The sequence below is a fragment of the Ascaphus truei genome, chromosome 10, assembly GCF_040206685.1.
Source record: "Ascaphus truei isolate aAscTru1 chromosome 10, aAscTru1.hap1, whole genome shotgun sequence".
Lineage (NCBI taxonomy): Eukaryota > Metazoa > Chordata > Amphibia > Anura > Ascaphidae > Ascaphus > Ascaphus truei.
The window spans coordinates 54,682,294-54,705,275 of record NC_134492.1 but is presented as its reverse complement, the minus strand read 5'-3'; the positions used below and the strand labels follow the sequence as shown (position 1 = coordinate 54,705,275).

General features: G+C 41.2%; 1 protein-coding gene across 3 annotated transcripts in view; it reads left to right on the top strand.

Moving 5' to 3' along the window:
* The window catches only part of LOC142503957 (complement factor H-related protein 5-like), a 38,100-nt gene extending 18,839 nt beyond the window's left edge, over positions 1 to 19,261 (top strand). For all 3 annotated transcript variants that reach the window (XM_075616964.1, XM_075616963.1, XM_075616966.1), the window contains 7 exons: positions 567 to 620; positions 800 to 865; positions 2,351 to 2,524; positions 5,284 to 5,466; positions 15,022 to 15,219; positions 17,110 to 17,309; positions 18,891 to 19,261. In XM_075616964.1, coding sequence (XP_075473079.1) covers positions 567 to 620; positions 800 to 865; positions 2,351 to 2,524; positions 5,284 to 5,466; positions 15,022 to 15,219; positions 17,110 to 17,306 — 872 coding nt within the window. In that variant the 3' untranslated portion in view covers positions 17,307 to 17,309; positions 18,891 to 19,261. The remainder of the gene's footprint in view (positions 1 to 566; positions 621 to 799; positions 866 to 2,350; positions 2,525 to 5,283; positions 5,467 to 15,021; positions 15,220 to 17,109; positions 17,310 to 18,890) is intronic.
* Positions 19,262 to 22,982: the final 3,721 nt, after the last annotated feature.

Below are 22,982 nucleotides of genomic sequence, written 5' to 3'. Positions count from 1 at the left end.
GTGTAATTCCGAATTACTGTATACACCAGAGACTTAATCGCTAACATCTACAAAACGGCTACATAAATGAACTAATAAATATCCTTGAATTCAGTGCTAAAAATGGCTTTATCTCCATTTGATGGAAGCCACAGAGCTAAGAGAAATCCATTTGCAACTGGATAGGATGAGATCAGGGACCATATAAGGATTATTCAGGTCTATTAGATATCTTCTTTACTTTCTTTTTTTATGTATTATGTGCGGAAATCAAAGTAGAAGAGCATACCTTGCCTGAAAGTTACCTGTATAATAAAAAAATTGCATGACTGGGATCTGCAGAGAGAATTTAAAAAAATGTCTGTTCAGTATCCAGAGGAGCCTGGGGATTTAACATTTATCTAAATGTAATTGTTTTCCATACTTCCCCTTCTGAAATAGAACAATTTAAAGAAATCCTAAGTAATAATTACCGTAGATGGGAGAAAAAAGCAGCATCTCGGCTAAAAAAATATTATTATATAGTATTTTATTGGAAGGTATTGGGAATCTGCATATTTAGTGTGGTGTGTTACTCTGTCTTTCAGAGGCCATGTCGGATCGTTCAGCTGTTAAAGATGGAAATCCCAAAGATAAATCAAGTAAGCTTGTCTCTGTAATATTAATGTAGACAACATTACAAAGGGATGAGCGTGTATAAAATACAGTATTTACCGCACGTTACAATGAGTTTCCCCAGCACTGAAGACATTGGCATTCTTCCACTTTGAAAAACCCTTTCCCGAATCTATCAGAATAAAAATATTTTGATTTATTTCAGATAAAAAGAGCGACAAATCCAATTCTGCCACTAACAAGAAAGATAGGAAGTCTTCTGGTACAAAAGGTAGGATTATGTTGTACTTATGCTGAACCTTATTACTCCTCTTTGGCACTTGGCTGAGGACGATGAAGTATTAAGGGCAGTATACAGTACTGTATGTAATTGTAACTTAATGTATGTACAATATTATAGTTCTGTCTTTAAATCTGTGAGTGAGCTAGTCCTTATTAGTGACCTTAAATTTCACCCCTACATTATTTATATTAAACTATTGTGATGGCAATAGGACAACCAATGATTCAATTAAGCTACTGATCCTTCAAGCAATGATTATAGCCCAAAACAAACACCCTCCAAACATGGAAATATAATCTCACTCCAAAGATTGACTTGAATTTTCTTCATCTTGTTAGCCTTGAAAATTAAATCTTTATTGATTTTGGTATGTATGTATATATATATATATCCTACAAATCTTCATTTTTTATGCTTGTTTACTCTTTTTCCTTCCACCATTTTTTGTCTGTTTAATATATCCCCTCCTCCATTACTATCCTTCATTTATTGTATTATAAAATACTTTTAGAACATATTTTATATTATTTGTATCAATAGTTTATGAACGTATCCTTATCTATTCTTTCAATGACAAAAAAAAAACATAAACAGTTACATACAGGGGAGTACAAACTTGCACTGATACAGAAGGTGATGAGGGCCCTGCTCGTGAGAGCTTACAATCTAGAGGAAATGAGGGACAATGTTGAAACAAGCAGGTAAGGTGGCTGCTAATTGTATAATATTAGAATTAGGTTAGAATATGGCCCAGTCTGACAGATGAAACCATTAAGGTTTTGGGGGAAGAGGAGGGAGGGTGGGATCGGTCCAGCTCCGCAGCTGATCCCAATGAGGGGGGGAGGGGAGTTGGATGTTAGCATTCCTCCCAAAATGGTTTTGTTCCTCTTGACCATTGTGATAGTTCTACCACGCTTGGGATTATGGATGGGTTGGGGTCACACCAGCCATAACCCCATGCTTGTTAGAACTATCACAAATATCCCTAAACATGAAACAGCTGAATCTTCCCGCAGCGTACAAATGAAATCCCTTTAATTATACAACATCTCTCCCTTTAAGAAGCATAATCAGCGTGCCTCTCTCAGATACATCTACATCATTCTTCTGGGCTCTTTGCTTAAATTAACCCTTTCTTCGCCATCTTTAAAATACTGTATGAATGTTTTTGCTACTGAACTAAAGAAATGTATTTCTATCCCTTACTATTAAACACCCTTTAAGTTCATGTCATGTTATAGCAGAGGTGTGTGATGTGTGATATGTGATGTGTGATGTGTGATGTGTGATGTGTGATGTGTGATGTGTTCCCATGTTCCCTTATCCCATTTGAAACATAGAAACTGACAGAGGAATTTGACCTCATTAATTCATACTGTTAACCTAGCCTCAAATTCATTGACAACAATTAAAATCAACAGCCCTTTGCCCTTAAGGAAAAGTTATTTGATTCTATTTTGTTCTCACTTTTAGAAACGCAGTGCACCATACCCAGCAACAGTAACATTAAACCCCGTCCATTAAGGAACAGATACAAAATAAATGATGAAGTGACATTCTCTTGTGACAGAAACTCCAATTTAATTGGATCAGACACAAGCCGGTGTTATGACGATGGTTGGCGTCCAGAATTACCAACGTGTGAAGGTAACTTAAACCCTACATCTTCCTTTACGTCACCTCCCCTCATATCTCTTCCATGTTCCTCTGCTCGCACCCTGCATAATGCCCATTAACTACATAACTAGCTACTAATATTGCATGACTCGTTCAGCTCTCAATCTCTGATTTTGCTTTGATTTACATTTCAAGTTAGCAAATCTTTTGTAGCAGGGAAACTTCCACCCTATTTCTAATACTTTTGTTTATTATCTTAAATTTGCATCTCTATGGCACAGTTCAAACAGATAATCCCGATTACACAACAAAGTTCACGTTCTTCAATATTTAATGGGGGAAAGATTCCTATGTTGTAGCACTTATGTAGGTTCATTGATTGAATTAAAGTTGGTATTCTTTGGTGTGCAGTGGAAGTAAATCTTTTATCTCCCATTTGAGTGAGCTACTACCAGCATGCAATAGATAAGTTGAGCGCAAACTTTTGGTGCAGCGTCCCATGACGTGATTTAATTGCTCAACCGGATACTTCCTTTGAATAAATTTCTGTTTCAATTCTTCCGCCTGACTTACTAAGGTCTGGGAGTCAGAACAGTTACGCTTCAGGCAAACGAACTGCCCCTTAGGTATATTCCTGATTTACTGGAGATTGTGATGGCTATCCGCCATTAGATAGTTATTAGCCTGGACAGGTTTAAAGAATGTCTTTGTTTGGATTGTATTATTGACAATATATAGATTCAGATCTAAAAAATCGATCTGCTGTTCATCAAAATGACATACAAATTTTAGATTTCTGTCATTATTGTTTAAGTGTATGATGAACTCATCTAATAATTGTAGACCCCCAGACCAAATAAATACCACATCATCAATGTAGCGACGCCATAGCACCAGATTTGCACCCAGTGGGCAGTTGTTCCAAATATAATCCTCTTCCCACATACTCATGAAGAGGTTGGCATAACTGGGTGCAAATTTCGTGCCCATGGCAGTCCCACATGTCTGTAAATAAAATTGTGAATTGAAACAAAAATAATTGTGAGTAAGAATGTGTTATATACTCTCTAACAGAAATAATTTCAAACCTGGTGTTATATCAGTGTTAGTGTCCAATACTCGAGAGATGGCCTGGCAGCCCAGATGGTGCTGGATGACGGTGTACAGAGAAGTTACATCAGCTGTCACCCACACGTATCCCGGCCACCACTCCACCTCTCGTAGTATTTGTAAAACATGCATAGTGTCACGTAAATAAGATTTAATGGTGCAAGCAAATGGTTGAAGGTGGAAATCAATAAATTGTGATAAATTAGATGTGAGTGATTTAATACCCGAAATAATAGGTCTACCCGGTGGATTAGTGAGGTGCTTGTGTATTTTAGGGATAAAGTAAAAAAGAGGGGTGTGTGGAAAAGCAATTCTCAAGAAGTCCTCGGTAATGGCTGAATCAGTGAGCCCTTTATGAAGAAGAGCCAACATATTTTGTTTAAAACGGCTCAAAGGGTCACCTGTCAGGGGGAGGTATGTGTCAGTATCACTCAGGAGTCGTACAGACTCCTTTATGTAGAATGCCTGATCCATAATGACAATACCTCCTTCCTTATCAGCAGGTTTTATGACTATATTCTCATTAGCCTCTAATAGGACCAATGCCTCCTTTTCCAATTTACTTAGATTGTCATGTCGGATTTTAAATGTCCGACTTGACTCTTCTAATTCCTTTGTAACCATTTCAACAAATGTATTTACTAAATGTCCCTGTGCAAATTTTGGATAAAATGTTGATGGCTTTTTAAACATTTTTGGCCTTGTAGTAATCTGAGGCAATCTCCCAGTAATGCTGCAACATTTCTGTGACATTTGTGCAGAGACTAATGGCCCATTGGATTAACACAGCCGGGGTCCCTGGCAGTCCCATTTCAGATTGAATGGGACTGCCAGGGACCCCAGCTGTGTTAATTCAATGGGCCATTAGTTTGTCTGCAGAAATGTCACAGAAATGTTGCAGCATTACTGGGAGATTGCCTCAGATTTTCCAAGGCAAGAGTTCGGACACTTGTGGCTGCATCTGTATGCTACCTCTGGTTACCTCTATGGGTCCACATTATAGTTTAGCTGACTATGCATAATGATATTGCTCAAGACAGTACTCGCTGCCTATCTAGTACTCGCTGCCTATTTGAGACCTGTGTCTTAGTCACACTAGTGATAAATGAGTCACGACGTCATCACCCGACATGCGTTTCGTTCTGAGAGAGCTTCTTTGGGGGTGGGCGTTAGTCTCGTTAGTCTCTGCAAATTTAAGCATAGCAGTTGTCATGATGACCCTGCGGCCGCATCTCTGCATAATCAATGTGGGGTAGTCTTCTGTTGCTATATTTGGTTGTGTATTTTGTGATTGACGTTGCGGGATCACCCTGTTAAAAAGGGGATTATAGAAATCCTTTAAGCTGGCTTTAAAATGTTAATAAATCTAACGTGAGAGAGTTTCTGTGATCATAGTAAATCGCTGCCATTTATCAATTCATCTTTTCATAAATCCTCTATTGAATATATATCTGTAGAGAGTATTGAATAGAGATTCAGTTACTGATACATACAGTACATTGTAATTTTCTGATCTATGGTATTGGAGTACTTATGGTATTGGAGTACTTTGGGTATTGGAGTAGATAAGGTATTGGAGTACTTCATACCATTATATCTTTCCTTTTTTGCAGCAAATAATGTCTTAAGTAGAAGCTTTTACTGGTGTTGAGTTGATTCGTGTCTTTGCTTTATTCTAGAGATGACAAACAGTTGTGGTCCGCCACCTGTAGTAATGTATGCAGACCTCAGTGAACCAGCACAGGATGTGTATCCTTCGGGCTCAACAGTCGTGTATAGGTGTCAAACCCGTTACAAACTCGAAGGAAACCGGAAAATTAAATGTAACAACGGAGTATGGGACGATCCACCAATTTGCTTAGGTACGTACACAGCAAAGCTTTCATTGTACATTAAATAGCTTAATTCCCCTCCTCATTTACTGCTAAACGTCTACAAATGTAACTCATTCCCAATCCATTCCATTATCCTCAATGTAACATTCTCTAATTCAGTGATAATTACATTTTTGGTCTCGGGGATCTAAGGTTTATCAGGGACATCCCACTTTATTTATAACATGTTTTATCAGTGGAGTTACAACACATTGAGATATAAATCTCATATTCAAACTTGTCTTGGGATACAAAACCAAAACACTACAATTTACAGAATGAGCCTTCATTATATGTTTGAAGTGTAATAGATGTATCGCAGAAGAAGAAAGAACCCTATAGGATGCACACTACCTTTATAATCAAAATAATAAAATGTTATTGAAATCTGAACTTAACACAAAAAATACATATAATATTAAAAAACAAAATAGAGCGCTTGTGTGTAACCAGCATATACCGATATCCCAATAGGGTGCTAAGAAGCAAGGAAAATATATACACAAGGTAATGTAATGTATATAAACTGATCATCTCTGTGTAATCTTCCAATAGGAAGGGATAGTATAAGTGAGAGACTGAATGGATAATATAATATGATGCACGTAGTGTCACACAGAGATTATCAGTTTATATATTTCTCTCTTCTCCCTGTCCTTGTGGCGGTCATCTATCGCCCACCTACCTCTACTCATCCCCCTTCTGCCTTTCTCTCTCACTTTGAATACTGGCTCTCTTTCTTTCTCTCCTCAGACTCCCCTGTTCTTCTCCTTGGGGACTTCAATTGCCACATTGATGACCCCTCTCTCCCTTGGGCTTCCCGCTTTCTTTCTCTAACCTCTTCTTTTGGCCTTCAACAGTGGACTGCAGCCAGCACCCACAAGGATGGCCACTACTTAAACCTGGTTTTCACTAAAAACTTCTCTCTCTCTGATTTCTCCATTTCCCCTTTTCCTCTCTCTGACCATCACCTCATCTCATTCTCTCTATCTCGCTTTCCCCTTCTCCACCTCCATTTACCCCCCGGTTCTGCAGAAACCTGCGCTCTATTCACTTACCTGACTTTGAGTCCACTTTACGCTCCTCCCTCTCCTCTCTTAGCTCTTCTAAAGACCCTGACAACCTGGTCAGGAACTACAACTCTGCCGTGTCCTCCTCTCTTGACCTACATGCCCCGCTTTCTCTCTGCCGCACTCGCCCTTCTATCCCTAGACCCTGTCTAAATTCCCACACGCACATGCTGCGTTCCTCCACTCGTTCCTCTGAATGCCTCTGGAGGAAATCTCATACTCTCGCAGACTTCCTTCACTACAAGTTTATGCTAACCTGTTTCAACTCTGCCCTCTCGTAAGCTTAACAAGCCTACTTTTCTTCATTAATCAACATGCACAAGTCTAACCCACGCTGACTGTTCTCTGTCTTTGATACTCTACTCAAACCACCCTCAGCTGCCTCTCCTTCCTCCATCTCCGCTCAGGACTTTGCTGACTATTTTAAGGAAAAGGTGGAATCCATACAGCAGAACATCCCCTCTGTTTCTTCCTCCCATCCTACACCTCTTCCTAACTCTACTCCTGCCTTCCTTGACTCTTTTTCCACTGTCTCAGAGGAGGATGTGTCGCTGTTGATCGCCTCTTCTCCCTCTACCACTTGCCCTCTTGACCCCATTCCCTCCCATCTCCTAAAACCTCTTGCTCCTACTATAATCCCTACGCTCACACACATTTTTATCTCCTCCCTCTGCTCTGGAACCTTTCCATCCTCCTTCAAATATGCACAGTCATACCATTACTCAAAAACAGCAAGCTTGACCCTACCTGTCTTTCTAACTATTGACCTGTCTCCCTCCTGCCTTTTGCTTCTAAACTCCTTGAATGTCTTGTATTCTCTCACTTGCTCCATTTTCTCAACACCTATTCTCTCCTAGACCCTCTACAATCTGTCTTCCGCACTGCTCACTCCACGGAAACAGCCCTCACTAAAATAACTGACGATCTCCATGCTGCCAAATACAGAGGTCATTACACTCTGCTCATATTACTCGACCTCTCTGCAGCATTTGACACCGTGGACCACCCTCTTCTCCTTCACATTCTCCATACTCTTGGTATTCGGAACAAAGCTCTATCCTGGATCTCATCCTACCTCTCCCATCGTACTTTCAGTGTCTCTTCTGCTAACACCGGCTCCTCCTCTGTTGATCTCTCTGTGGGGGTACCCCAGGGCTCTGTCCTGGGACCTCTTCTCTTTTCTCTGTACACACTCTCTCTAGGTGACCTAATAACATCTTTTGGGTTTAATAATCATCTCTATGCTGACGACACACAAATATACTTTTCAACACCCGACCTTACACCTGCTGTACAAACCAAAGTTTCTGAATGTCTCTCTGCTATATCATCGTGGATGGCCCTCCATCGCCTTAAACTCAACATGGCTAAAACAGAGCTCCTCATACTTCCTCCCAAACCTGGCCCTACTACCTCCTTCCACATTACTGTTGGAACTACGATCATTCACCCAGTTGCCCAAGCACGCTGCCTAGTGGTCACACTCAACTCCTCTCTCACATTTGCCCCTCACATTCAAAACATTTCAAAACCCTGTCGCTTTTTCCTCCGCAATATAACTAAGATATGACCTTTCCGCTGTTGCTCAACTGCTAAAACTATGACTCAGGCCCTCATTCTCTCCCGTCTTGATTACTGTAACCTCCTGCTGTCCGGCCTTCCTGCCTCTCACCTGTCTCCCCTACAATCTATCCTAAACGCTGCTACCAGAATCACTCTACTCTTTCCTAGATCTGTCTCAGCATCTCCCCTCATGAAATCCATCTCCTGGCTTCCGATCAAATCCCGCATCTCACACTCCATTCTTCTCCTCACTTTTAAAGCTTTACACTCTTCTGCCCCTCCTTACATCTCAGCCCTAATTTCTCGTTATGCACCATCCAGACTCCTGCGTTCTTCTCAAGGATGTCTTCTTACTACCCCCTTTGTATCTAAAGCCCTCTCCCACCTTAAACCTTTTTCACTGACAGCCCCACAACTCTGGAATGCCCATCCCCTCAGTATCCGACATGCACCATCTCTATCCACCTTTAAGACCCACCTGAAGACACACTTTGTTAAAGAAGCATATGAATAGCACTGTGGATATTCTGAACACATGATACATAAGCTTGGCCCCCTGCAGACGCACTTACCAGAACTCCCTCCTATTGTCTCTGTACGTTCTCCCTACCTACCAATTAGACTGCAAGCTCCTCGGGCAGGGACTCCTCTTCCTTAATGTTACTTTTATGTCTGAAGCACTTATTCCCATGATCTGTTATTTATATTATCTGTTATTTATTTGATTACCACATGTATTACTACTGTGAAGCGCTATGTACATTAATGGCGCTATATAAATAAAGACATACAATACAATACAATATACATTATCTTGTGGATATATTGTCCTTGCTTCTTAGCACCCTATTGGGACATCGGTATATGCTGGTTACACACAAGCGCTCTATTGTGGTTTTTAATATTATATGTATTTTTTGTGCCAAGTTCAGATTTCAATAAAATTTTATTATTTTAATTATTAGGGTAGTGTGCATCCTATAGGGTTCTTTCTTCTTCTGTGATACTAGAAAAGGTGGAGAGTGAACCCCGAGTGTCCTGTGCTCTAACTGGTGCAAATTCTTGTTTGTGTTGAAGGTATGCCGCCTCTATGTATAGAAATGTAGGCAATGATGTTGCAGATTGAAGGAATAAATGGATAAAGTCCAGAAGGGAGGGGGGGGGGAGGTATGGTTGCTATGAAGCCACGGTGGGGGGGCCAATTAGCAGAATATAGATAGAGGCTGCTAGACGACATCCACCCTGTGAGATATTCGTTGAAGCGGGGACAGCGATGAGAGACGAGCGGCGAGGTGACCAGGTCAGGTAAGGGCAGCAGATATAGACTGCCGTGAGTTCATGAGAGAGGCTCCCATCAGGGCTTCTTCTCCTGCCTCTATCTATATTCTGCTAATTGGCCCCCCCACCGTGGCTTCATAGCAACCATACCTCCCCCCCCCCTCCCTTCTGGACTTTATCCATTTATTCCTTCAATCTGCAACATCATTGCCTACATTTCTATACATAGAGGCGGCATACCTTCAACACAAACAAGAATTTGCACCAGTTAGAGCACAGGACACTCGGGGTTCACTCTCCACCTTTTCTACTTGCACTTACCGGTCCTGTTGCTCACTGTGGTAAATCTGGACTTAACTCTTGGACTCATTAACCCTTCCCCTTCTGGGAAGAAATGTTTGTGTTTATTTGTTCTTAAAGTTATATATGCATACCTCTATGTAAGGACTCAGCCAGCTTTTTATATTTTCATTATATTATACATTAATTTTTTTTTTATATATATTTACCATATTATGGAGGAATCCAGCGGAGAAGACAATGCCACATCTGAATTGGACAATGATACATATGTATACACATGTGGGGACAACACTAGAAGGTCTAGAAAGGCAACACACCTTTTTGATGGGGTTTCTGAGATTATATGTGATGAACCATCTGACCTAACACATCATTTTGTAAAACTTGAAAAATTATTGGTTGAAAATATAAGACTCTGGTGGGACATCACCTCACTAGAGAATTATATAAGGTGCAATCGTATCCCTAGGGGGCTCCGTATTAAAAAGGTACCATCATTTGGTTTTATGAACAAACAATTTGAACAAGACTGGGTGAAAGCCTTAGATACTTGTTCCATAAAACTAATGGAGTTAATTATCCAACAAAAGACTTGTGAAAAATCTATTTTAATGGCAGAGATCAAAATTCTTCAAACAAAATTGCAACCATTCTCAAAAAGAGAGCAATTTATTAAAAACGACAAAACTTTATCATCTAATATTGAAATAACGGAAGACACTATTAGTGATAAAAAACATCTCAAATTTGAAAGAGATCGTGTCGATTACGTAAAAAACCAAGTCTATTGTTGGCAAAAACCCATTGTAGTCAGAGAAGCTACTGGCTCCAGTACCCCGAAGGGCAGGAAACAACATCCCAAAAGATGGTCAGGGAATCAACCTAATAAATCAATTCTCAAAAACACACGCATTGAAACTTCAAGTATAGATTCTGAATTTTCAGACCCAGAATATAGATCACATTCAGTTTCGTTTGATAGACCTACAGAATATTCGAGGGATAGAGGGCCAACCAGACATGAAAATAAAGCTTCTACATCCTTTTCCCAAGCAAAATCACTTAAATCATCTGGGCAACCTTCCACGGCTTTTTTAGAGACAGTTGCCAGAGGTCGAGGGGAACGCGGCGATCCAAGCGGAAACGAGGGGGGACGAGGGAGGTCCAAGAGAAAGAAATACGATTAGAAACACCCGATAATGTTATTAATTTATCTGGGGTTGACCTTTCCTTAGAGCAACTGTCTCTCCTCAATAAGGGGCTTGGGTTCGCGCCTACCCAAAATTTCAAATTATTTGAAACTGTTATAGATCTTCAACGATTCACGCGAAAACTATCTCTTAGAAAAATGTTTTCTTCCAAAAGTGAATCTGAATCTGATACCTCTAACATGTTGGGGAATGCTAGATCAACTACTAATTTACCAGTTTTGAATGTTATGCAACCATTGAACTTTCAGGAATCTTGTGTCCTTTCAGACATGGACTCTTTATTGGAGAGCCAGGGTGAACCTTTAAATAATTACATACAACCATTTTTTGGCCACGAAGACTCTGGGTACCGACAAAAATCTATATTTTGTCCAAACCTCAGTAAGGGACCGTCAATCACAATGTTTGAACGATTGGTGGAACGGGATTTGCGTATATTATCTAAGGGCATTTCATGTTCCCATGTTAAATCAGGGAACTTATCATACACCGAAATTCAACAAATTGATTGTCTTAAAAAAGACTATGATATTGTCATTAAAAGTGCTGATAAGGGAGGGGCACTCGTGGTTTTGTCCACTGACCAATATCAACGAGAAGCAATGAGACAGTTGCAGGATGCCTCTACTTATCAGCGCCTTACTGGCAACCCCACTTCCAAATATCGTTTGGAATTGTTGGAATTATTAGACATGGGCAAAATACTCTATGTTCTCAATCATAAGGAAATTGTCTTTCTCTCCTGCCCACATCCCGTGATTCCTATATTTCACCACCTCCCAAAGATCCATAAGTCGCTGGTTGACCCTCCAGGTCGGCCCATTATTGCGAGCATTGGATCTTTGGGAGATGGGTTATCACGGTATGTGGACAGGTTTTTGCAACCTCTGGTCTCTCAGCTGCCGTCGTTTATTAAAGACACGACGGATTTCCTCGTCAGTGTACAGGAACTTGCATGGCACACTGAATATAGGTGGGTCACTTTGGATGTGACCTCCCTGTATTCTATTATTCAACACAAACAAGGTCTTAAAGCTGTCAGTCACTTCTTGGATTTATCCACTTTATCTATATCACATTGCACTTTTTTATTGGATTCTATATTATTTTTACTCACTCACAATTATTTTTTGTTTGATTCACTTTTTTATTTACAGAAAATGGGCACTGCTATGGGCACGAGCTTTGCACCATCATATGCTAATTTGTTTATGGGTTTTTGGGAATCACGTTTTATTTATCACAGTGACAATTCTTTTCGTCAACATATCATCTACTACAAGAGATATATTGACGATCTGATCCTAATTTGGAAAGGTGATGAGCACTCACTTCTTTCTTTCATTGATTATCTAAACACCAACACTTTCAATCTAAAATTCACTTTTGAGCACAACATTCATCATATCAATTATTTAGATTTGTTCCTGTACATTGACGAGCAGATGACAATACAGACGGACATCTATAGGAAACCAAATTCGAGGAACATGTTGCTTAATGCACATAGTTGTCATCCCCGCTCTCTAATTAGGAACATTCCAGGGGCTCAATTTGTCAGACTAAAAAGACTGCTCAGACAATGAGGTTTTCCTACTTAGAGCTAAAGAGATGTCTGACAGATTTTTGGCCAGAGGTTATACTTCAAAAGACATATCAGCAGCTTTTACTAAAGCAGATGCCCTAGATAGAGATACCCTTATACGCAACACCAAGAAACAGGACAAAGTGATAAGAGATAGGGATTTATCTCTAAGTCACAAAAAACCACAGAGTCCACTTTTTATATCAACATTTAATGCTCAATCGCAACAAATTTGTAACATCATATCAAAGCATTAGCACACTTTGTTGCTAGACAGAGATATACAATCGGCCATACAGAAGGGACCAAGATTCACTTACCGTAAAGCGAATACTTTAGCGTTTCATCTATCCCCCAGTATGTTCGATACTAGATCCAAATTTCCTAAGGTTAAAAGTATACCAACTGGTTTTTTCAAATGTGGGAAATGCTCCATGTGCCAGTATGCACGTCCAACCAAATACATTACATACAACACCAAGATTAGAAAGTATTTTATTAAAAATTTTCTAAATTGCAATATCTGCTACGTTGTATACGTTCTGTACTGCGGTTGCGGACATCAATATGTGGGGCGTACTACCAGGCCCCTCAAAGTCAGGATAGCTGAACATGTACGCCTGATAAAAAAGAAGAATCTTGACCATCCAGTGGCAAGGCATTTTGCCCTATGCCCTAATGGTGGTATTAATAATTTTACATTTTCAGCAATCGAACACATACCAATCCATGCCAGAGGTGGCAACAGAGAGAATGTTCTAAACAAACAGGAGATGTATTGGATATACACTCTCAACACTCTCCACCCACATGGCATCAACCTGGATTGGGAGTTAAAACACTTCCTCCAGGGCTGATCACGTGGGGAGTGTTGGGAGTGTGTATTCGATAAAGTACATCGGTCTATAACCCACACCCACACACACCAACCCCCCTTTTTTTCATATATGTACCTATATGGACTTAATGCAATTTATATATAGTCTCATGTATTTGGGATGTGTATATTTCATTCTTTGAGATTGTTTGTACATTGTTTATCTTTCAAATTATAGGCATGTTATAATGTATTATTTCAATGTCCTTAGCATCTATATTCCTCCGCAAGGGTATTGCCTCCATTACATGATGTGATATGTTTATACAATTACTCATACGGATGCTACATGTTACTTTTGTTTTCTTTGTTTTTAATATGTTATTAGTGGTTTTTTGTTTTAATTTTCTGCATGTGTGTTAATTCCATCCAATGCAGGTGTTCTATTGTATACTGCCCGGTTCATTCATGGTTTTTCATAGTGTAATCAAGGTCACCACCCACTACTGTGGTTCATTAGTGTTCTAACCAATGATGATCAAGGGCGGCCTATTTAGATACCCTGCCATGTTGAGAGATTGTACTCTTTGATAAAGTCTCTGCTACGAGACGAAACGCGTCAGAGATGGTCTCTCTGTAATGTGCAGCACCGTGAAATAAAGCTGATTTTATTGTATCCTGACTGAGCTCCGTTTCTGCAGTGACCGCCACCTTTCTACACTACTATTTCTTCTGTGATACACATATGCTTTAGCCCTGATAGCACCTCTCTAGAAAGTTACACATATATTGCACATTGGCTGAGCAGGGACCCCCCCATTTCTGTTTTAAAGTGTAATAGAGCCATTTGTTATTTTCTGAGCTTGTGGGAACTTTAAGTGAGTCTAACAAACCCAGAAATGAGGGTCTGGATATGAATATTAGGAGTGCATATCTTATTAATGGGACTAGGGTCATTAAACCTTTGGGCGTGGGTAGGTCTCCGGATTTTGGGTCGTGGGATTAAATGACAGTGGCTGGCAACAGGAAGCCGGTAGCAGAAATGGAGGTGGCTCCTTTGCACTTTTGACCTGGCAGGCCATGCCATCAGAGTGGTCAACACCTAAAAGAAGAGCATTTGTCCATTATGTACCTGGCATGCCAGGGCCAAGGCTGTATCATGTACATCATAAAGGCACTGAAGATGGTAACCTGTTAGGTGCTAGCGGTTTTGTGACACCCATGTGGCGAACCTTCCATTTGCTAAGTCCTATGACCACTAGAGAAGTGATCCCATGACAGGGATCTGCCCCTCACATCAGGAATGGAAGAAGTCCAACACCTCATCTGTTCCGAACTCAATCTCCACTCACTGGGATTTGAGGCTGTAATCTTCTGTAGAAATTAGCAAAATGTCATAGGTCACTCAAAGGGTTCAACAGGCTGCTGGCTAATGATTTCAGGTGATAAGCATTGTTTGTTTGGTGGGAAAGGGTAAATGTCTCAGGTAAGTGGGTAGGCTCCAGGTACTTATTAAATATTAAAAGGGCTATTCTCTACTGTACATCTGACATTTCACTGAAAGCACTCACCCCCTGTCCTCAGCCCGGGGTATATCAGCAGATGAGCCTCTTCCGAAAGTGGTAGATAATATTAAGATCATGGCGCATAACCAATCCCTGAGCCTTCTATTTAACTGAAATGCAATTAATGGGAATGTCCGACTTTGTATCTCAGAGCCGTGTACTCCAGACAACAGCTCTATGGAAGAAAACCATATAACACTGCGATGGCTAGTTCCATATACGGTGTATAATGAGGATGGAGAGGAAGTGGAATTTATATGTTTATTTGGATATGAGCTGTATCCGCCATCAGAGCTTGTAACAGCATGCAAAAGAGGAGTGCTGCTTTATCCAAAGTGTGTCAAAAAAGGTAAGCACCACAGTCTGCATTTGTAACATGACCAGAAGGTTTTCCACTTAGTAAATGTCAGAGATTAATCCAAATGCCAGCAAACAAAGTTGATCGGGTAAATGTTAAATTCGGTGTTACAAGACCATGTGTAATTCCGAATTATTGTATACACCAGAGACTTAATCGCTAAGATCTACAAAACTGCTACATGAATGAAGTAATAAATATCCTTGAATTCAGTGCTAACAATGGCTTTATCTCCATTTGATGGAAGCCACAGAGTTAAGAGAAATCTATTTGCAACTGGATAGGATGAGATCAGTTCTCAACAAGTGGAAATCCCTGTTTGTCATGATGAGGAAAGAATGTAATACATTAAGACACTCCGACTACAGCTTCTTCTCAAACAGTACAAACCTGTCCATTACCCCTCCATTTTTCTTACTTGACATTTTTCAGGTGAATACTCAGTGTGTAACTCCTGGTGAATATATACACAACAGTTCCTAAGGCTACGGCCCCGCTGCACACGTGTCTGCGAGGCTGGCGGCGTGTGCAGCCGAGACCCCCTGTCTGCAGTGAGCTGCAAGGGGAAAGACAGGGGGGGGCGTGATGGGGAGTGATGGGGGCGCGGCCCTGACATCACCCGGCAGGTTCGCACTCATTGGCTGAACCACCGGGGGCGTGGCCTAGCGCTCCATCACGAGTCCTGCAACGTCCGCCACAGCGGGTGCTGCAGTAGCCAGCGGGGACCTGGCCTAACTGCTGGATGAATTTTGCCACCAAAAATAGGCTAATTAGAGGATGTATAAAAACATTCTGTCATAATGACATCACTACCGTGAAAAAAGATAGGTATACAAGATATAACCACAATATAAACATAATCTCAGAGTACAGTTAGAATCCCTAAATATAATTTAAAGTGAATGGTAAAAATGTATATAACGAATTAAAACAAGAAATCCGGCGAACTAATATAGCTGGTCAAACTTATATTCTAAAACATCATACAATGAGAGCATCAACTTATACTTTATTCATATACACATCAACAGTACTGTAGGTACTGTGGAGAATTACCTAAAATAGTTTTGATGTGTATATGAATAATTGTGTATGATCTGATCTATTAAAAGTTATCTCCAGGTCCAATGTGGCTGTTAGCACTGTGTATAGTACTGTACATACAGGCATACCCCGCTTTAAGTACACTCACTTTAAGTACACTCGCGAGTAAGTACATATCGCCCAATAGGCAAACGGCAGCTCACGCATGCGCCTGTCATCACGTCCTGAACAGCAATACCGGCTTCCTACCTGTACCGAAGCTGTGCGCAAGCGGGGAGACTATAGAGCCTGTTACAAATGTGTTATTTACATCAGTTATGCACTTATATAACGATTGCAGTACAGTAATTGCATCGATAAGTGGGAAAAGGTAGTGCTTCACTTTAAGTACATTTTCGCTTTACATACATGCTCCGGTCCCATTGCGTACGTTAATGCGGGGTATGCCTGTATTGTTTTTCTGAAGTCCAGACCTGTGAGTGACATTTGCTTGAGTTTTGTAGTATTAATGTTAAATGCTGAATAGAACTAATGATAGTAATAATAATAATCTAGTTACTTTTTTGCTCATGGGCAGAGCCAGGAATGGGAAAAGAGATTGTTATGGAAGCAGTGGAGGTTCTGGAGTTGTTATGACGTATGATGAAGTTGTGGGTTCCGTAGCTTACATTGCATGTCACTCTACTACTTTCAATCTAATCTTTTACTTGAACTTGATGAGGTTTGTTGATTCTATTGATCCAACAGAAATCACATAATAAACGGTAGCGTTTGATTAAACTTGATTTTAACCGTGACTAATTTGTGTTTGTTAAAGAGTGTGCTTGTGTATTGCAGAAGCTTGTCGCCTAAATCAAGACAAACTTGATGAGAACTCGTTGGAACTGGACCCGATACATGGCAGTTCAGTGTGGTATGGAGATGGGGACACTGTTCAATTTAAATGTAAACAAGGGTTTTACAATGACTCCAGTCTTAAAGGAAATTGTTCCAACGGAGAGCTGACCTATCCAGAATGCAAGAGGAGCGAGTAGAAGGTTAGTTTCTCATTCCACCTTTTTCGTACATAAATAATTTGATCAGAAGAGACAGAGATGTGCCATTGAAATGTCAATTATGTCTGAGTTACAAAGCAGTTTTTAGATGATTACAATTTATTTACACATGCAGACTTGCATATCTGCATGAACCAGTCCTGTCACTGCAGACATTATTGTAACCTTGATACTTTTGCAAAACCGAACCACTTAGTGATTCAAAAAAGAATGATAAGGGAACGGTACAATTGTCCCAAATATTTTTTTAGGGACCAGACGGACTTCACCGTTAAAGAACAATGCATGTGGGATCTTCACATTATGATTACGTAACTAATTATGATACATGGGACTGTTTGATGTTAAATATTAATTATCTGGATCCCCCCTCTCTAACTATAACAAATTGTATGAACTCTATCATGGTAGAAATTTCTAACACAGTACAGATGTAACCAAAGATATTGCAACAAATGGCACGTTCCCTTGGGTGAAATGGTGGCATAGCTCCACCCTCATCTCATGAGGTTTCTAAACAATAGAGGGTTCTCCGTTGCCGCATTGTGTAGAGTATTTCGCACTGCAGCACGACACGGGTTGCAATGATATTGGGTACATCTGTGGGTCAGGTCGGAGCAACATTTTACAGAAGGGTTTGCCAATATGGTGAGAATTGGAGGCTAGTGCTCAGAAGAGGTGGATTCTATGTCCTTTCTTGAATGCTTGGAAAGTTGGAGCTAGGCTCGATATTGATAGGGAGGTTGTTACAAAGTCTGGGATCTTCTGCCAAGAATGCTCTTCTACCAATCCAGTTGGATTTGAGTTGAGGAACGGTGAGCAGTGTGTTGTGTATTGAGGTATATCTTTATTTGTTCAATGCCATCCATTTACACAGTGAGTCATAGCAGTAACACATAATAATATAACACAACATGAGAATAAGCACTGCAGACATAAAAGTAACAATGGGAAGAGGAGAACCACCCGTCAGTAACCCCAGGTGTCCTCAGAGTCCTATATGGATGCACCAAGGTGGGTTATGTACGCTCTGGTTCCGCTGATTATCTGGGGTGCGTGTGATGGACTCCGACAGTGACTGGCGTCATCCCGTGACCTTGACTCGTTTCCCACGTAATGTGCTTCATCAGGATTACACATTATACAGGTTCCTAAACCCCAAAATAAATGAAAAAGTAAAAATGCATGACTCCACATTTCCTCAATAGGGGAAAATATCAGCTATTCTAAAAGGGGTGTTACTGTTATTCAGTGTACAAATGAATGGAAGGAATGCTAAAAAAAAACATGAAAAGACTTGTTTATGTCAACAGCGTGCATTTCAAATGAGTTTATCTACTAAAGTCTTTTGGCAGCAAAACTGGTATAAAACAAACAGCACTTTACTTATTTAAGAAAATAAGTCATAGAAGCCAGAGGATTTTCGCTTTTGATAGTGGAATTCTTTTGCTATGGCTTTGCCAGGGTTTTACAGCTGGGACACCTTGATAAATAACCCCCCAAAAACTGTATATTTAAATGACGATACCTCAGTATTTAGTGTCTGTTCTTATAATCTTCTAGGAGAAGACGCAACATGAAGAAAAGGCGAAAACACAACGAGACAACCCATTGATTGAAACTGGAAGATTCTTCCACAAGTTTTCCTGACCCATATTCAAATGATCCCAATATTATATGTTACCTAATAACCATGTACATTAATTATAAACCTAATTGGGATCATAATAAGAACTGCATGAAAGTTTTCCAAAAAGATATATTGAATTCTGAATGAGTATTTGCTTAAAGACTTGACTCAAAGGGATTGAGCTAACAAAGTGGGCCAAGTGGTTCTCATTTAATGTCAAATTCTATGTTTCTATGATTGACTATATCTTCATGTGTTTCTATAATATGATTATTAGAACATTAAAATATACACGCAATGGCAATTGAACGCCTGTTTCCTTCCGTATAAAGATTATCACGCAACTCTCCATAAGGAGTTTACATCGAGTTGGATACATGTATATATATAGTGGCGACACTGTTTATTCTAATGCGGCCGTCACCGCAGTTAAAAAAAAACGCGGGCGCCACGCGTCAGTACCCCGCCGTGAATCGGGAAGGTTCGCGGCCGCTTTCCAGCACCTCGGGCGCTTTCAATAGAAAGCCTCATAGCGCATTTCTATTAAGCCGCGGGAAAGTCAGGGGAACGTGCGGGGAGCGCGCACGCAACTTTCGGCGACATGCCCGTCACGTGCCCGGCCAGCTACCGTCTTTTGTTAGACTAAGCTGTGCCGGTGCAGTATTGCAGAATAAATGAGTTCTTCAGTATTATTAGGTGATACCTTTTTTATTGGACTAACAATTTATGTCATAGGACAAGCTTTTGAGAGTTCTCCTCTCTTCTTCAGGTCAAGCAATACTGATATACACAGGAATCTATGGCTAAAACAGTGTAGAGAGAGGAAAAACAAAACAAAAAAAACCAGATATGTTATGTAGATAAGGTAGGGTGTTGAAAGTGTTTGAAGCCAGGGGAGGGTGACAAGCAAAGGTGTGGAGGGGGAGGGATTGTGTTGAGGGGGAGGGATTGTGTTGGGGGGGAGGGAGGGGTTGCGGGGGGGGGTGGTGGAGAAAGTGTGGAAAAGAATGGAGGCAAACAGGATAATTACAAACAATTTTGATAGGGTGTGAGAAAACCCATGTCCGCATTAAGTCCTTTGGTTTTGGTGTCAAAGAGTCTTATCATTCTGAGTTCAAATGTGTTCCGTTCTTGGGTGCGTTTAAACATTCCATTGAGGGTTTTGATTTTTAAATCATTTATGGAATGATCTGGCTGTGAAAAACGATGTCCCACAGGTGAGCAGTATCTTCCTTCTTCGTGATGGAGTACGGAGTCTGTGCATATTCATTCTGCCTTTTAGTTTTTGGCTGGTTTCCCCAATTTAGCAACCTTGGTCACATTTGTTGCACTGAATCATATACTGCTGCGGCCAAGCTTATTCTAAAGCTTAACCACATTATTCTCCGTCTTTTCAATACCCGCGCCGAAATTGGCCGCGCGCCAGCCGCATCCTGCGGCCGCGCGCGGGCGTTTCTTCAATCAGCACTGAATGGCGCTGAACAATAGAAGCGCCTGCGGCGCCGAGAAAAAAAAAAAGCCCGCGTCTGAACGGGGTTTAAAATTACCCGCGGTGGCGGCCGCATTAGACTAAAGTGGGCCGCCACTGTACACTAAATTCCTGGATGTGCAGCTGTATGATCCTTTAACATTGAATGTTCTATGGTTGTGACTGGCTGTGGGATCCTGGCAAATATATTTGCAGAGTTTACAGCGTTTGTTGCTGCACGGTTTTGTGCCATTATCAGTGTCTTTAAGTTCGTTGTGAAGTTTTCTGCTGACTAATTTCTGTTTGAGGTTTGGTGGTTGCCTGAACGCGACAATGGGAGGTTTGGGAAAGATTTCTTGTAATGTCGCATCCTCTGCCAGCATGGGTTGCAGATCTTTGATTATTTTTCGTATACCCTCTAGGGTAGGGTTGTATGTGGTCACGAGTGGTATGCGTGTGGTAGGTTCTTTCTGTCTGTATTGTAGCAGGTGTTCTCGTGGGGCTTTTAGTGCAGATGTAATAGTTTTGACAATGGTCTTTGGTTTGTATCCCTTCTGTCTGAACAATTCGGTCAGGGTTGTGAGATGCCCGTTTCTGTCTTCAGTGTCAGAGCATATGCAGTGGTATCTTATAGCCTGGCTGTGTATCATACCTTGTTTGGTATGAGTGGGATGGAAGCTGGAATTGTGGAGGTAACTGCATCTGTCTGTTGATTTCTTGTATACAGATGTGTGTAGTTTGACATCTTTCAGTATTACTGTTGTATCTGGAAAGTTTACAAGGTTTGCCGAATAATCCATTTTGAGTTTAATTGCTGGATGGAATGAGTTCAGGGACTCGTGGAATTGTTTTAGGTTAACTTCACCCTCTGTCCATATTATAAACAGGTCATCAATCTATCTGTAGTATTTGTAGGGCATGTAGTTAGGAATCTTTGTTCAAGATTTGCCATGAAAAGATTGGCTTCAAACACTTTTAACACACTACCTTATCTACAGTACATATCTGTTTTTTTTTCTTCTCTCTACACTGTTTTAGCCATAGAAACCTGTGTTAATCAGTATTGCGACCTGAAGAAGAGAGGAGAACTCTCGAAAGTTTGTCCTATGACATAAATTGTCAGTCCAATAAAAAGGTATCACCTAATACTGAAGTACTCATTTATTCTGCACTATCGCAACTGGACTAACACGGCTATTTTCTGATATAGATATAGATATAAAGAGGCGGCACACTTTATTCGAACTTGGCTCGAGCCGCAAGCCGGGAGGTTTCCCGGCTTTGATGTCGAATCCCCTCGGCGTGTCGCGCGTCACCGATGCGCGGTCACGCTTCATCGGGAGTGTGCGCGCACGGCGTACGTGCCCAGGGCTCCCCGAAGGGAGCCCTGGTGTACCGCGATGTGGGGGATGTACCGCGATGTGGGGGATGGCGGTGGGGGGCTCCGGGGGACCCGGCGGACCCGGAGAGGGGAGGGGGAATCCCCGATCGGAGGACCGATCCTCCGAGGCTCCGGCGCGCGCACGGGACACCTCGGCGCACGCCCGGTATCTGTCGCGGCCGAGACAGGGTAAATGTTAGAATAAACTCGGCCGTGACAGTACATAGATATATAGATATATATATATGAGAAAAATCTGCAGCACTCACCAAGATGATAAAAAAAACTAACTAAAAACCTAAATGAAAAAGCGCTAGGCCTAAAAATGTGAATATGACTAACAGATACGTGCACTGTGATAGAAACCATATACTAAACCCGCTAATAACCTGGAATGGGGATTATATGCTGCGTGGAGCTGCCTAGGGGATCTCAATTACAAATTTCTTAAGAAACTTGTCACATAAATACCAACATAAACAAATGCAATCCCCAGCGCATATATCTGACAAAAAACATTAAATAGATGACCACTCTAATGTACTAATGTCCACAAAAAAGTCCACGAATGTACTCAAATCAAGAATTTGCCAGTCTTGGATCCTGTTTAAATCGTGTCCTGTTTGTGGATAGTGTTCATCCTAATGCATAATAAGTAGGGGACACAGCATAGTGCAGTATGTAAAGTCCAAACGTGCTGTCCTGTCTAAAACCAATAAAACGCCTACTTACAAAGTGAGCTTGGAATGCATTCTGCTGATGGAGACTTTGCTTGTGCCAACGTTTCCTCCTGCTGCTCCACAAACCCCACGTGTTGCTGCTTCTTGAACTCTGTTGCTTCACTCTTGCACGTCCCCACGATCAGCACCCGATCAGTTCCCCCAAAAGATAGTGCAGAACTACAAAGCTTTCATTTAAAAGAAACAGAGCAGAGAATCACACTTACAATGTGTTTCTGCTATAAATGAAATAATGCTGCCGTCCGCAGCGTGTCCAAACGGAACCTCAGTTAGGCACGTTCTATAGTGCCGGGCGCGCGCTACACCGGGCGCGCGCTACACCGGGCGCGCGCTACACCGTGCGCGTGCGGATTTGTAGTTTTTTAGTTTAGATTTCTATAGAAGGGCCGCGCGCGCGCACGGCAGGGAGAGGGGAGCCGACAGACAGCGGCGAAGA